The 16,927-nt window shown below is 48.7% G+C and overlaps 1 protein-coding gene across 6 annotated transcripts in view; it reads left to right on the plus strand.

The window, feature by feature from the left end:
• The first annotated feature begins 4,058 nt into the window (after nucleotides 1-4,058).
• DOCK7 (dedicator of cytokinesis 7) overlaps nucleotides 4,059-16,927 on the plus strand; it is a 178,952-nt gene continuing 166,083 nt past the window's right edge. For 4 of the 6 annotated variants that reach the window (XR_005010150.1, XR_005010151.1, XM_036753876.1 and 1 more), the window contains exon 1: nucleotides 4,061-4,126. Coding sequence is in view for 4 of the 6 variants with exons in the window: in XM_036753876.1 (XP_036609771.1) it covers nucleotides 4,089-4,126 (38 nt within the window). In the remaining 2 variants the exon portion in view is untranslated. Of the gene's footprint in view, nucleotides 4,127-16,927 lie in introns of all 6 variants that reach the window. The other 2 variants (XM_036753879.1, XM_036753880.1) reach the window with 1 other exon arrangement.

Raw genomic sequence — 16,927 nt, forward strand, 5'->3', positions numbered from 1 at the left:
CTCTGTGCATTATGTGGAGAGCTCAGAGCTTGGTTGAACATCAAAGATGCCAAGGTTACCCACTGCATCCCAGGCCATTGCCGGTTGTCCTGCTTTTTGTCTTGCCACCGGACAGATGTCTCTGGCAGGGAGTGAGGCTGAAGACTTTGTGTCACTGCCTCATTTAAGTCCAATTCCAGCAGAGTCAAGACATCACCCTGTGATGTTATAGGTCCTCTCTGAACAACCACCACCACAACAATAATAAAAATAACAAACAGAGGCTGGGGCATGGCCCAAGCTAGTTAATGAGCAGATGCCTTGGGGGCTGGGAGTAATTACCTTATTCTATTAGGCCTTTCCCAAGGTTTGTGGAGCCTTGGTGCTGACTTCTTTGTTGTATGCCCATGAAACCAGGACATTGTTGTATGCCTGTGAAACCTGGACAGTCTACCAGCATCATGCCAGGAAACTGAATCGTTTCCATTTGAACTGTCTTAGGAAGATTCTGAAGATCACCTGGCAGGATAAGGTACCAGACGCTGAGATCCTTACTCAGCTAAACTGCCAAGCATTCAAACTCTGCTTCAGAGAGCACAACTCCGATGGGCTGGCAACGTTGGTCAAATGCAAAACTTACTCTTGCCAAAAAGACTATTTTATGGAGAACTCACACAGGGCAAGTGTTCACATGGTGGTAAGAAGAAGTGATACAAGGATATTCTCAAGAACTTTGGAATTGATTGTGTGACATGGGAGACACTGGCACAGGACTGCTTGGCATGGTGTGCCCACATAAGAGAAGGTGCTGTGCTCTATGAGCAAAGCAGAACTGAAACACCTCAAAGGAAACGAAGAATGTGCAAGTTCAGAGTATTCACCCCAAATGTTCTCATGGACTATTTGTGCTCAACCTGTGATAGAGCATTCTAAGCTCGTATTGGTCTGATCAGCCACAGCTGGACACATTGAAACTTGACTCCTAGCATAATGATGTCATTTTGGTCCTCTTCAAGAATGAAGGACAACAACCACTATTAGGCCCTTCAGAAACGCTGCCAGACCTTCAGATGTTGCAGTCTGAGGAAATGGATGGATTCCCATAGAAATAGCAGTAATAAATACAAGCCAATTTTAATTTTTCTCACTCTCCTCATTCTGCTCACTTTGCCCTGCATCACTTCATAGTGTTGACGGAGAAAAGAAACCTGGGGATGCAGGAATCCCAAACCAAAGTTCCCAGGTCACTTAGAATGAATTCGCCGACCCAAGCATTCTTTAAGTCAAGGAGGCAAAGATTTATTACGCTTTACAGAGGGCAAGAATTCTTAAGGAACCTGCAACCTTACAGGGCTACAGGGAAAGTTTAAGTACAAGATTTAGGGGTGAAACCTGTCAATTAGGTGTTTAGGGGTGGGATTAGGGAGTGGTTAAGGGGTGGTCAGTTCTTAAAGGAACATGCCCTTTTTGTATCTACTGTGCAGGTATCTTACCCAGAGTTCACTGGGAAATAGCCCAAGGGGTGGGGGGGCGGTGCTACCTGTGGGTGTGGTTTTGACTGTGAAAAGTCACTAAGTCACCAAAAGTTCACAGCTGTCTGGCAATATCCAGCTGGATTCCATCACATGTCTTGTTAGTCAAGATTAATGTAGGGGAGTATACATTTGACTATGTCTAGGATACATGTTAGACTCAGCATATAGTCAATTATCAGCAGCTGGAATCAATCTATAATTGGGCATAGCTGCTTACTGAGGAAGAAGCAGAGATAACTTTAGGGCACACTGCCCTTCAGCTACAGAGAGAGACTGCTAGGGCCAATGCTTTGAAGCTAGGGAGAGATGTGATTTTAGAACTGGACTTCAGGCACAGGCACCCAAGCAGAAGCTAAGGGATGTTAGAATTAGGGTCCAAGCACAAGCACCCTATCGTTAACAAACTTTCCCAAGTTTCTCTGAGACTTTCCTCTTCATCATTTCTTGTAGTACAGTAGTACTCCATCACACTCATATACCATGATTTGCTCAGTTATTCCCCTATTGATGGGCATCCCCTCAGTTTCCAATTCTTTGCCATCACAAACAGAGCTGCTATCAATACTTTTGTACGTGTGGGTCCTTTTCCTCTTTCTTTAAGCTCTTTAGGGTATAGACCTAGCTGCATCATTGCTGGGTCAAAGGGTATGCACAGTTTAGGAGCTTTTTGGCCATAGTTCTGAATTGCTTCTGCCAATCACTTGTGAGGGAGATCAGACTAGGGGCTTCTGTGTATAGCCACTGAGGGCCCTTGTAATTCTCAAATTCTATGATTCTGTGACCTTCGGTCCATAAGACTCTTAGACCATCTGTCTAGATTCAAGACACGTGCTTACTTAAAGCAGTCTAAGTCTGCTTAAAAGTAAAAAACAAAACAAAGAGAGATGAGCTTCCGTGGTGTTCTAAGCTTAGTGCTAGGGTTGGCCCTGTATTTGAGAATGAAAAGTCCCAACAACTCACGCTAGCTTGTATTCTTAAAAGGGTACGGTCACAGGACAGATACAGAACTTAAGCATTCAAACAGGTAAAGGCTATCACAAAGAAACTGGTCTGGCTTGTAAGGAAAGACACCAGGAAAGGCAGCCCACTTATAGTCTTCCATGGGCTTTTGTCTAGCCTTTCCAATGACGTGGAGGAGAGAGGAATCTAACACTCCACACCGGCTCACATCTGCCTTCTTTCCCTGCCCTCGGGAATCCTGCAAAAGGCTCTGTGACTCTATTGCCCGGAGCCAAGCAAGGCTTGACCAAGCCTCGGATAAACCAGGCAATCCCGTGAACTTCCTCCTGCTCCAAGGCCCCCGGAGGCCCCATTAACCTGTTTGGTTAGCCAATTATAAATTTCCCTTCTAGAACTAATCAAAGAGGTTTCCATCTCATAAAGGGACCAAGGTATAGAGCTGGGGTTCTTATCCTGAGGTCTGTGAAATTTGTAAAAGTCATTTTGATAACCGTATTTCAGCATAATTGACTCCTTTGTAATCTTAACATATTTTTTAAAAATTGACTTAAAAGCATGACTCTGGGAAGGGGGAACGGTACCTGGCGCGGGGACCTGAAAGTCTGGTAGCCAAACGGGAGGCGTTGAGCTGGGTGCCCTAGGCGTCTTCTTAAGGGGAGGACCTGGGAGGAGTTCAGCCACACCCACTCTGCCCCTCTCCAATCCGAGGCGGAGGAGGGGCCCGTGGATCCGTGTCAGTTTCAGTGGGTCCAGTCTTTGGGAGATGATTTACTTAGACTTTAAGGAAGGAGCAGGAGAACCGGGAGATCCTGGATAGTGCATCACTGGGATGCCAGGCAGGCTTCTGGGACAGGGTGGCTTAATTCCGTTTGGTACATGCGGGCCCTCTCCTCTTCTTTTCCCTCTCTGGGGTCTCCAAGCAGCCCAGCATCGTTGCCGGTCAAAGGTGTGCACAGAGCAACAGGTTTTTGGTCATAGTTCCAGATTGCTTCGGGACAAGCGTGTGTGAAGTGGATCAGACTTCTGGGTCAATTTAATTCAACCCAATTAATCCATCCGCAAACATTAACCACCTACTTAGTGCCAGGGGTCCTCAGGGTCTGGAGGGGGTCCTTGTAGAGACACCTTGACCCATAGTCCTGGGCGGTGCCGCGGGCAGAGCCCCCCCCCCATTGGTCACTGGGTCATCCAGGACAATCAACCCCACCTTTGCCCCCGTGCCTCAGTTTCCCCCTCTGCGAGGCGGGGGCAGATCTCCTGGGAAGCGCTCCGCCCCACGTGCCCGCAGGTTTGGGGAGGGGGTGTGTACGCATTCCCCCGAAAGGAAGCTCTGGGAGGGCAGTGCCCTTTCTTTAAAGCCGCTTCATTCCTTCCACGTTTGTGCTCCGACGCCCCGAGGCCTGGGAGCGCCCCAGCGGCCACGCCCTCCAGCCTGGGGTGGTGGTGGGGGAGGTAGGGCCGCGCGCCTGCGCAGAGGGAGCATCCCAGCGGGGCCGCGCGCGGGCCGGGCGAGAGGGGGCGGGGCACTCGGTGGCGCGCTCTGGAGGCGCGCGCCCGGCGGGGCGGGGGCGGGGGCGCGCAATCCCAGTCGGCGGGGCCCCGGGCGCCGCAGCCATGGCGGAGCGCCGAGCCTTCGCGCAGAAGATCAGCAGGTAGAGCGAGCGAGAGCCAGGGAGGGAGCGGCCCGAGGCTGGGGGCCCGGGGTGGGGGGCGGGCAGCGTGCGGCTGGGGGGTTTGGAGGGGGGGCTCGGGCTGGGCGGGCGCGGGGGGGGGGGGCCACCGCCGCCAAGCGGGAGAGGCCGGGCGGGAGCAGGGGTGGGTGGGTTGGGGGGAGGGGGCTGGCTGACCGACGGACGCGCGGACCGACCGACGGACCGGGAGGGGAGGGGAGGGGAGGTCAAGCGGGGCGAGCTCGGCGGCCCCGCCCCCGGGAGCCCCCCGCCCCTCCCCTCTCCATCCTCCTCCTCGCCTTCTCTTTCTCTCCCATTCTTCCTGCTCGCCGCCTCCCCCCGGAGGGGCGGGGGTCCCCGGCCCGGGGAGCTGAGGGTGCAGGCGGGAGGGGCTCTGTGCCCGATGGGGCTGGGGGATCACAGAGGGAGAGCTGGGGATGCCCCCCCATCCCCGGCCGACCACGAGACGGCGCTGGGCCGGGCTCCCCTGACCGCAATGTGGATACTTTGTTACCAGCGGCGTCCGTGCCTCTGAGGGGCGGGCTCAGCGCCAGAGCCGACCCCTGAGCTGCAGGGGACTAGCGGGCCTCGAGGGGTGCAGGCGGCGTCACTGGAGGGAGCCTTCACCTCCGGGAGACCCCAGACCTCCTGCGTGGTGTGCGGAGGGCTGGGGCCGCCGAGACAAAAAGAGGACCCACCTTCCCTTCCCCCGCCCCGGGCAGACCTGATCCCCACAGCCTGCACTTTGGCAGTAGCTCCTGGGGGTCTAGAGCCTGCCCCAGGCTCTCATCACTGGGGTCCAAACTCCACCCAGGGCCCCAAATGACTGTCCCAAAGCCCAGGTCTGACCGTGTCACCCCTCTACTCAGTGGCTCCCCATTGCCTTCAGAATCAAATACAAAATCCTCTGTTGGGCCTTCCCAGCCATTCATCCCCTGGCTCCCTCCTGCCTTTCCAGTCTCTGATTCAGGAACACTGACCGCCTGGCTGTTCCTCTAACGGATTACTCCATCTCTCGACTCTGGACATTTTCTCTGGCAGTGCCCCCTGCCTGGAATGCTCTCTCTTCTCCTCTCCACTTCCTGACTTCCTTCAACTCCCAGCTAGAATCCTACTTCCACAGGAAGCCTTTCCCAACCCTCAGTTAATTATCTCCCATTTATCTGCTATGTGGCTGTTTGTGCCTGGTGGTTAGCTTGTTGTCTGCTGGTTAGACTGGAAGCTCCCTGAGGGTAGGGACTGGTCTGGCCATTCTTTGTGTCCCCAGGGCTTAGCAGGGTGCCTGGCACTTAGTTGGCACTTACTGAATGCTAGTTAACTGATTTACGTGTTTACATTTTACTCTTTCTAGAGAGCTCTTACTTGGCTCTCTGGGGGAGTGAGGGGGAGGGAAAGAGGTGAGGGAAAGGCACCTAACAGGCCTTTGAAGATGAGGGGCTCCTCGGTGGTGGAGGGGGTCAGGAGGGAGCACAGTGTACACATGAGGGGCCATTGTGGAGAGCACCAGTGCTGCGTGGGACACATGGGGACTTCTCCCAGGAGTCATCGATGGTCAGTTATTTGCTTGTGGTTGTACAACTGGCCAGTGCCCGAGGCAGGGCCCAGTCAGAGTTTATGGTCTGCCACATGTTGAAGTGGATGGTGTGGGCATGCCCAGGAACCCCACGAAGGCCGGCGAATAGAGGGGGTTGTTTTGTGATGGTAGCTTTGTAAAGTGCTTCAGTGCTACCTAGGGATCTGGTGACTGGTTCAGGAATTGGGCAAACATTTATCTAGTGCCTGCTGTGTGCAAAGCAATCCGCCAGATGCTCTAGCTTGGAGTATCTTTCTGGCATAAAGCACATTCCCAGATGTGTTTGAGACAGAAGCAGAGAGCATTTTGCAAGCGTTAGGGAGTCCTCCAGAGGAGGGTAGCCCACATGGGAAGTGACCCCAAGGTTGTGCCATCCGAGGAGCCTTTAAAGGTGCTCTGGATGGCCTGAAGGCCTGTTCTCTCAGTCCCAGGGAGCAAGACCAGGAGCTGGACTTGGTCCAGGTGGCAAACAGGAGAATGGATGTATCAGAAAGTGGACTGGACTGCTTCAGGAGCCTTGGGCTGCCCCCCACTGGAGCTTTGAAAACAGAAGTTGGCCGGTCCCTGCTGGGATATATTGCGTCCACCTAGTTGGGGGTGTGGGTGGACTTAGTGACTGCAGAAATCCCACCCACCATGACCCTGAAAGTGCTGTGACCCCCTGGCTTCCTCAGGGAGAGGGTGTGTGAGCTGGGGCTTAAGGAATAGGGGTGGGGGGAAGGTTGGAATTGCTTTGTGCAGTGGATGTGCATCACTGGATCCGTGTTCTGGAATTAGGGCTCTTGTTTTTTCCTGTTATGTATTTTTGTTGATGGATAAGAAGGGGAAGGGAATAAAGCAGCATTCATGTAGTGCCTACTGTGTGCTGGGAGCTTTTTACAGATGTTGACTCATTTGATCTTTATGATGTAGGTGCTTGAAAACTGAGGCAGACGAAAGTGAAATGACTTGCCCAGGGTTGCCCAGTGAGTCACTGTCTGAGGCTGGATTTGAACTCAGGTTTTCCTGACCCTACCCACTGGGCCACCAGCTGCCCCATCACAGAGCAGACAACATGCTTCTCTTCTGGCACTGACTTGGGATGGGCCTGGAATGCACCCCGCCTTCTCCTGTCTCTTGGAACCCCTCCTTCGTGTGCAGACTGTCAGAGCCACCTCCTCTAAGCAGCTTTTCCTGGTCTCCTCGTCTCACTTTCATCTTAAGCCTTTTCCATTTCTGTTCCTTTCATCTTGGTTCCCACCTCCTGTTGCCCTCTGGCAGGCCATGTCCACCTTTTCCAGCCCTGGCTGCATTTCAGTCATGTCTCCCTCACCCTCAGTGGTCCCCACTGCCCCTTCTAGGCACCACCTCGACCACCATCCATCAGCAGTGCCCCCTCCTTTGAGGGTCATTCAGTCCAAATCTGTGTCAACCAAGATCCTGGGGGCCAGTTCCTTCTATACCCCCCACCCCCGGGCACTGCCCTTTCTCAGGGAGGGTCTTTCTCTTCACCTCACCTGCCTTCCTGCTAGGAGACTTCAGCCCTTTATCCTGTCACCCATCATGCCTTGGATCGCGCTCACCAACCTCTTCTTTCTCTCTTGTTCACATACTGTTGAGTGGAGCAGGAGAAAATCACAAAAACCCGCTGCCGGGGTCCTCCATGGTTTATGTTACATATTCTCCAGCAGGCCTTTCTGCCATCCCCATCCCCACAGCAGCCTTCCCAACCCTTCACACCGCCCTCTGCCCCTCTCCTCAGGACCTTGCCTCTGACTTCCCTGAAAACATTGAGGCTCTTTCCACCCCCACCCCCCACCTCATATCACTTGGAGTCCTGCCCCACAAAATCTCTCTTACCCCTTGTCTCACACCCTTCCCCTTGCCCAGGTGACCCCTGCTGCAAGAACTCTTCTCCAACGGATGGCCTTCTCCTCCCTCAGCCTCTCACTAGTCTCGTGTCCCTCTCCCCACTGGTGCTCCCCTGCTGCCTGCAGACACTCTCACGTCTACCCAGACCTTCAGAGACCCTCACTGGAGCCTGCCATCCCTGCTCCCTGCCACCGTGTTTCTTTCCTCTCCAGAGAGCTGTGTCCGGATAGTCCTCTCACCCTCTTCTGGGTGCATCCTCTTCTGCCTTCTGCCCTTAGCGAAGCTCTCTCTCCAGTCACCAATGATTTCTTCGTTGCCACTTCTAATGGCCTTTTTTCCACTGGAGAAGGAGATGGCAAACTATCTGGTATCTTTGCTGAGAAAACCCATATGGGGTCAGGAAGAGTCAGACATGACTGAAAGCCCAAACAACAACAAAAATGGCCTTTTCTCCATCCTCTTCCTCCTTGCCCGCAGTAGCCTTGAACAGCCGATGTTGATCCTTTTTGGGTTTCCATGATAACTCTTCTCTCCTGGTTCTCTTTCTACCCTGTAACTGCCCTATCTGTCTTTCTTTTGCTGAATCTTCTTCCAGGTCATGATCATCACATGTGGGTGTTTCCCAGGGGTCTCTCCTGGGACCTTCTCTCCCTCATTACTAGAAGGTCTTGACCTGAGGTCTGTGAACTTGTTTTAATTTATTTTTTTTTTTTGAGTGAGGAAGGCAGGGCAATTGGGGTTAAGTGACTTGCCCAAGGTCGCACAGCCAGCAAATACGTCACGTCCTCCTGACTCCAGGGCTGGTGCTCTACTCACTGCACCACATAGCTGCCCCTTATTTTAATTTTTTTACAAAGATATTTTGATTACTATATTTTGATATAATTTGTTTCCTTTGTAATACTGAGTATTTTATGCATCTTAGAACATTGTTCTGAAGAGCCCATAAGCTTCACCAAGACTCCTGGGGCTGGGAGGTAGTGTGTCCAGGACACAAAAGAGGTTAATAACCTCTGCTCTACGCTATCTCGCTTGGGGTCCCATCAGTTCCCATGGGTTCGATTATTGTTCAGTCGTGTCTAACTCTTTGTGATCCCATGGACCACAGCGCACCAGGCTCTTCTGTCCTCCACTATCTGTCTAAGTCTGTCCAAGCTCACCCTCATTGCTTCCATGATGCTGTCTCTCCACCTCATCCTCTGCTGTGCCCTTCTCCTTTTGCCTGTAATCTTTCCCAACATCGGGGGCTTTTCCAATGAGTTCCGTCTTCTCTTTATGTGACCGAAGTATTTCAGCTTCAGTTTCAGCATTTGTCCTTCCAGTGAAGAGTCTGAATTAATTTCTTTAAGTTTTGACTGATTCAATCTCCTGGCTGTCTGAGGGACTCTCAAAAGTCTTCTCCAGCACCACAGTTCAAAAGTGTCCATTCTGTGGTGCTCAGCTCTCCTTATAGTCCATGTCTCACAGCCATGCTCTGACTCTGCGGACCTTTGCCAGCAAGGTGAGGTCTCTGCCTTTGAGTGAGCGGTCCTGATTTGTCATAGCTTTTCTTCCAAGGAGGAAGCGTCTCGTAATTTCATGGCTCTGCCCTGGTCTTTGAACCCAAGAATATCAAATCTGACGCTGCTTCCATTTCTTCTACCTCTGTTTGCCAGGAAGGGAGGAGACCAGTTGCCAAGATCTTAGTTTTTTGATGTTAAGCAGCAAGCCAGCTTTTACAGTCTCCTCTTTCACCCTCATCAAGAGGCTTCTGAATTCCTCTTCACTTTCTGCCATCAGAGAGGTGTCCTCTGCATAGCTGAGATTGCTGATATTTCTCCCAGCAGCCTTAATTCCAGCTTTTAATTAGTCCAGCCATGTATTTTGCGTGATGTACTCTGCATATGCTAAATAAATAAGGTGACAATATACAGCCTTATCATACTTCTTCCCCAATCTGAAACCAGTCAGTTGTTCCGTGTTCTGTTCTAACTGTTGCTTCTTGGCCTACATACGGGTTCCTCAGGAGACAAGTAAGATGATCTGATACTCCCATCTCTTTGAGGACTTGCCACATTTTGTCATGATCCACACAGTCAAAGGCTTTAGTGTAGTTAGTGAAGCAGAAGTAGATTTTTTCCTGGAACTCCCATGCTTTCTCCAGAATGCAATGAATGTTGGCAATTTGGTCTCTACTTCTTCTGCCTTTTCAAAAACCAGTCTGCTCTTCTGGTAATTCTCAGTTCACATATTGCCAAAACCTAGCTTGCGGAATCTTAAGCAGGACTTTGCTGCTGTGTGAGATGAACACAATTGTTCAGTAATTTGGGCAGTTTTTGGTGTTGCCTTCTTTAGGATCAGGCTGTCTGATCTTTTTCAAACCTATGGCCACTGTTCCCCAAACTTGCTGGCATATTGAGTGCAGTGCTTTAACAGCATCATCTTTTAGGATTTTAAATAGCTCAGCTGGAATCCCATCACTTCCGCTAGCTTATTGCAAGCAATGCTTCCTAAGGCCCGCTTGACTTCTTTGTCAGGATGTCTGTCTGTAGGTCAGTAATCGCACCATCATAGGTATCGGTGATGTTACAATCTTTTGTGTGTTCTTGCCATCTCCTCTTGATCTCTTCTGTTTCTGTTAAGTCTTTGTTATTTTTGCCTTTTGTCGTGCCCATTTTCGCATGAAACATTCCTTGGATATCTCTAATTTTCTCAAAGAGATCTCATCTTTCCCATTCTATCGCTGTCTTCGATTTCTTTGCATTGCTCATTTAAGAAAACTTTCTAATCTCCTTGCTATTCTCTGGAATTCTGTGTTCAGTCATTCCCTCTTTGAAAATGATTCTCAGATGTGTTTCTCCAGTCTGACTTCTTTTCTAAGCTCCCATCTGATATCACCAGTTGCCTGTTGGACATCTTCAGTGATATGTCCCATAGACACCTCAGACTCCTGCCCCTCCACCCTGACCCTTCACTCTTCTTACCTTCCTATTGCTGTGGCAGGCACTGCCATCTTTCCAGTCACCCAGGCTCATCGCCAAGGTGCCATCCTGGATTTGCTCTCTCTTACCCCCATACCTGTTCTCTTCCCAAGACTTGTATCTCTATTCCCAGCATCCCTTTTCCATGTCACCTTCTCTTCCCTCACAAACCGCCCTTGGGGGCCAGCCCTCCCCACCTTGTGCCTCCTGGTGAGTCTACCTGCCTCCAGTCCAGTCCCGCTCTCCATCAGATGTTGAACAACCTTCTAGAACCCAGTTCTGACCATGTCAACCCCTATTCAGTAAACTCCACTGACTCCCCATTACCTCCATGATCAAAAGGACACTCTAGTTTTTGGTTTTTGAAGCCCTTCCTGTCTTTATAGTCTTTGTACATTGACTTCCCTCCAGATACTAGAATGATCCAGCATCCCCTGCCTTTGGCCTGTTTCTCAAAGATCACTGTCCATCTGCTGACTCTGCTTCTCCCTGTCTGTCCCTGGGCCTGGAATGCTCTCTTTCTCCACTGGTCTTGCCTTGAACATATACAGTGATGGACGATATCCCTACAGATCAGATAATCTGAGATTTAGAGCTGAAAGAGACCTTAGAGACAATCTCATTCAAGTCCATTGTACAGACTAGGAAGCTGAGGCCCAAGGTCCCACGGGCAGTACGTGCCCGGGCCTGTGCCAAGCCCGTGCATCTTCTCAGATTTGCCCTCCCCTGCCTCTGGTGCAGCTGCAGACTCCACTTGCACCCGACTCTCGAACTGTTCGAGCTGGAGGTCCCCTGGGAGTGGCTGAGCCTGTCCCCTGGCTCTTCCTCAGTGAGTGGTCATCCCGGCTGGGAAGCTTCTGGGAAAGAGCCCATTCCATTTCATGAGAGCGGCTATGTTTCCAGGAGACCTTGGTCAGGTTCTCTTGCGCTCCTTCAGCAGACAGGGCCTCGCAGGCTTCTAGCACCTAAAGGTTTGCAAAGAGTTGAACAAACGTGACCTCTTTTAGTCCTCGCAACTGCCCTGTGAGGTAGGTGCTTAGTATTATCTCCATTTTTCAGATGTGGAAACCGAGGCAGACAGAGGTTAAGTGACTTGCCCAGGGTCACATAGCTAATCAGATCTTCCTGACTCCAGGCTCAGCCTTCTATCTACTGGGTCACTTAAAATTTAACTTTGAAATTTTATAGACATGGAAACTGAGACCCAGAGAGGTTATGGAAATGAGAAGGAAAAAAAATGATTTTGAGAGAGGCATAATCTATAATATTTAGTCAAGGAAAAGGGAACTCTGAAGATCCCGTGGAAGGAAGCAGAGTAAATAAAAACAGTGAACTTCTCACCGGTGCTAGCTGGTACTCACTGTTCTTTTGAGGGGCTTTCTGTTTCTGTTTGATGGCTGGTTTCTAGTTTTCTCTTGTCTGAGCTTCTTTTTCTCCTACTCCTTGTCTTGGAGCTTCATCTTTTAACTTCCTATTTTGTGTTTTGTCCCCTTTCATTTGAAAATCACATTTTTTCTTTAACCTTTGTGTTTTGAAGATAAAATTTCAATGTCATAATTTTTCCCCTCTTTTTCTTGTGTACATTTGAGTATTGTGATAATCATGACTACAGACTGTGGCTGTGGTTTGTATATTAGCTCCTGGGATTGCTAGTTCTCATTTCTGGCAAACAAAACAAAACTTTAATTTTTTTTTTTAGCATGAATTCGTAACACCATTACATAAACATTCACAGGAAAAATAAAGCCCATTTAAACATTTAAAATCCCTAAGTAAATTGTTCCTTCAATAACATTTTGCTCAGTATTGTATCATAGAACATGGGAAGATACAAATAAACAAGACATTGTCTATTAACTCTGTAGGAATTTATTATTTTTAAATAAAAAAAAATTTTTTTGGAAAGGGGAAGGCAGGGCAATTGAGGTTAAGTGACACTTGTCCAAGGTCACACAGTTAGAAAGTGTGTCAGGTGTCTGAGGCTGGTTCGAACTCAGGTCCTCCTGACTCCAGGGCTGGCACCTCTGTAGGAATTTATAATTGAACAGAGGTGGGTTAAGATATCTACAATGGGACATGTAAGGCATTCATAAATCCTCTATAAAGACAACACAAGAGACAGTTCCTGTAGGTTTGTAGGACTGCAAGAGACATACGAAGGAACTTTGGGAATGTATGTAGTAACGGGTCTGGGTCAGATTTTAGGTGGGAGTGAGTCAGATGGAACTTTGAGATGGCCGCTGGCCTTGGCGTGTTGAAGAGAAGCAGACAGGATGGTTGTGGGGGCACTGGAATCTTGGAAGGGTAGAGGCTTTGCAGGCAGCAAGTGATTCATGGTCATGGATGGACAGGGACTAGACTTGGGAGTAAGGCCCTCCCAGGGTGGGGAAACTCCTCCGCTCTCCCAAGCAGGGTGGCACCTTCTCTGCTGCCAGGCACATGCCTGGAGTCGTCCTAGACTCGATAGAATAAGGAGGAGGGTGAATGGGTGGGAAGACTTTGAAGCAGACGAGGAGTGAAACAGTTAAGTTTGTTAAGAGGCATCTGGGAGAGTCAGGAGATAGTGTCACCTCCATCCCCATCCGATGATCCTCGGGGTTTGCAGAGTGTTTACGTATACTCCCCCACGTGATACAATGCTCTGGGAAGTAGCTGTTATCACCCCCATTTTACAGAGAAGGCCACTGAGGCAGATGTTAGATGATTCTCCTCAGGTCACCAGCTGGTAGGGCACTTGAGGCTGGATTTGGCCTCGGCTCTCCTAGGATCCCAGCTTACGGCCCTGTCTATGGCTGCAAGTGCTGTGAAATGCAGGCAAGTCCCCTAACATCTGTGAGCATCCGTTTGTTATCCTGAAAGAAAAGGAGACTGACAGTTGTATGTGAATCTGCAGATGAGATGTGTCTAAAGGATTGTAATGATGGGAGCTGTCCGGTGAGAAGGGCTGGGTCAGCAAGTGGTCGAATAAAAGACCTTCCCCTCTAGTTGGGGCACCCAGTGCAAAGATAGAATCCCTCGGTGGACTGTGGCCAGCCTCTCCCAGTCTGCACCCAGGCCTTCCGGCCTCTGCAGTCAGCCCGCCCGCCCGCAGTTTCCACCCTGATTCCAGGGTTACTCCCCTTCAGGCACTGTCTCAGCCCCGGCCTCCCAGGGGATCCGGACATTTCCCGTACCACCTCTGCCGATGTTCCTCTGTTTTCCACTCTCTGCACCTGGAGCTGAAACCTCCAGCTTCCTCCCACGGTCAGCTCCAGCCCTGTCTACTGGGGCTCTTTCCTGGTCCTGTCTCCTTCCTGAAACCAGCTGGCGTTTCCTTAGCTGCACATAATTTGTGTCTTCCCAGGAGAGTGGAAGCATCTTGAGGGCTGCTGCACCAGACTTGTTTTTGTCATTGTGTCCGTAGCACAGTGCACACAGTAGGTACTTAATAGATGTTTGAGAATTGAGTAGACATAGTTTTATGGCATTTTTGACTCAAAACTTAAAAAATACTATTTTAAATTTGACCTGGGTTAAAGAATGGGAGAGATGCCGTCCGTACGTGTTATGTTCTGCCTCTCCGAGTGCAGCCTATTCATTAGTGCTGTGACCTGGTTGGCCCGGCTCAGTCCTTTATTGCTGTTTAGAGTGTCTGGTGATTTCCATTCACTGTTTAATCTGGGAAATGGGACTTTTCCCCTATCCTTACTAAACGTTTCTCAGTGGCCATGAGGATTTATGATGTGACTTAAGATCAATTTGGGAGCCAGATTTTTCTCCAAACTTAGGAAGTTTGGCTTTTTACTAGCATCCTTAGTTAATGGATTTTGCTGTTGGTCAACAGACATATATTAATTAATTGCTTACTAGGTGCCAGGCCCTTACTATGTGCTGGGGTTACGAAGAAAGGCCAAACGCCGGCCCTGGCCTCCAGGCACTCCCATTCTCAGGTGGAGTCACCACATGAAAATAATCAGGCCCTACGTGATAGATACGGTGCTGGAAAGGTTCTCTCTGAGGGAGGGGCCTGGGTCAGCCCTGGGTCAGCTTGGGCCTGGCGCTCTCGGCTCCTTCTTAGACTCCGACCTGGCCAAAAGCCTCAGTGTAGGAGGTGAGCCCCTCTGTTCTGATGGGTTTTTCAGCTGTCCAAGATTAGTGCTTGATTGTTTGAGAGTATGCTTTAGTGAATCCCTGCGTCTCTCCCTTGATGTTCAGTCGTCAGCATTGACTAAGTGGCCTAACCAGCTAGATGACATGTTGTTTCTGGGAGGTCCAAGAAAATGATGCCATGGGTTTGTCACTCAGTTTCCCAAAGGCTGCCTCCACCATCTTGGCTTGGTTCTCCATTGTCAGTCTGCATGTGTCACTGGCCATCGAGATGCTCAAGTCGCAGCCTCGAACGGGCTGCCGGTGAAATCATATGTCACGGTAGAAGTTTCACTGGTGTGGTATGATCCAGGCAAGCTTGTGAGTCTGAGACTTGGGCTGATGTTGCAAAATAACTTCATAGTGGATATTTTCAACTTGGGCCCCATAAAGTGAGTTAACTTTTCTTTTCTCCCCTAATGTTTTTCATAGCACAGCACTTAGTCTAGACTTGGTCTTAAACCCTTATTTCTTTCCTGCCCATTTCTTTTTAGCAGATAATCTCACCTCCGACCTTGGAAAATATGATAATTTTTGTGAGCTCCTTTAAAGAATCTCCAGCTTTCACTCTACATTTTGCTGGTTCTGCCACAGTTTTGTCATCATTATCTTTAGTCTAAGAGGAATAGATTGTCTTAGCCAATGCTAAAGTCTGTACCGCCCTGGGCATCCCATCCTTTCCCACTTTTTCTAGACGTTAGGCCATCTCATCCCTTCTGGTTCTAACATCTGTAATTTTTTTCCTTTGGACCTTTAAACATGTTTAGGTTTTCCCCATCACTAAAATAAACCCATTTGATTCTGCTGCCCTTTCTAGTGACCATCTAGTCATTTCCTTCCTTTTTTTTTTTTTTGCTGTCAAACACCTGGAATGTGGGGTGTACACTTACTGCCTCAACTTTCTTTTCACACAATGTGTAATATGGCCCCTCTTCCCACTTTGATAATGGAACTGTTCTCTTGGAGGTTGGCAGTGATCTTGGGTTTTGTCCCTAATTCTTTAATATTTTTCTTTAAGTTTTGAGTTCCAAATTGTATCCTTTCTTCCCTCCCTCCCACCCCTCTCTCTTCCCTGAGATGATGAGCAACTAGATGTAGGTTATACATGAGCAACTTTGTAAGACATCTCCATATTAGTCATTTTGCACAAGACAACTCAAATAAAAGAAAAAAAGAAAGAAAGTGAAAAATAGCCTGCTTCCGTCTGTATTCAATCAGTGTCAGTTCTTTCTCTGGAGGCAGATAGCATGCTTCATCATTAGTCCTTTGGGAATGTTTTGGATCATTGTATTGCTGAGAATAGCCAAGTCATTCACACGCTGCTACCATGTACAACATTCTCCTGGTTCTGTTTACTTCAGTCTGCATCAGTTCATGTAAGTCTTTCCAGGTTTTTCTGAAGTCATTCTGCTTGTCATTTCTTACAGCACAATTATATTCCACTACAATCATAAACCACAGCTTATTTAGCCATTCCTCTATTAATGGGCATCCCTTTGATTTCTAATTCTTAGCCACCACCAAAAGAGCTGCTATAAATATTTTTGTACAAATAGGTCCTTCTCCCACCCCCTTTTTTTTGGAAGTCTTTGGGATATAGACCTAGCAGTGGTATTGTTAGATCAAAGGATGGGCACAGTTTTATAGCCCTTTGGGCCTAGTTCCAAGTTGTTCTCCAGAATGGTTGGATCAGTTCACAGCTCCACCAACAGTACATCAGTGTGCCAATTTTCCCCATATACTCTCCAACATTTGTCATTTTCCTTTTCTGTCATATTGGCCAACCTGATCGATATGAGGTGGTGCCTCAGATTTGTTTTAATTTGCATTTCTCTGATCAGGAGTGATTTAGAGTTTTTTTTCATATGACTGTAGATCACTTTGATTTCTTTGTCTGAAAACTGCCTGTTCATGTCCTTTGACCACTTATCAATTGAGGAATGACTTATATTTTTATAAATTAGACTCATTTCCCTATATATTTGAGAAATGAGGCCTTTAGCAGAGATTGTTGCAAAAATTTTCCCTGTTTTCTGCTTCCCTCATAATTTTGAGTGCATTGGTTTCATTTGTGCAAAAACTTTTGAATTTTATATGATTAGAATTATCTATTTTACATTTTGTAATTCTCTCTATATCTTCTTTGGTCCTAAATTCTTTCCTTATCCATAAATCTGAGATAAACTATTCCATGCTCTCTTAATTTGCCCATGTTATCAACCTTTATATGTAAATCATGTACCTATTTTGACATTTATCTTGGTATATGGTGTG

Source organism: Trichosurus vulpecula, chromosome 4, assembly GCF_011100635.1.
Source record: "Trichosurus vulpecula isolate mTriVul1 chromosome 4, mTriVul1.pri, whole genome shotgun sequence".
Classification (NCBI taxonomy): domain Eukaryota; kingdom Metazoa; phylum Chordata; class Mammalia; order Diprotodontia; family Phalangeridae; genus Trichosurus; species Trichosurus vulpecula.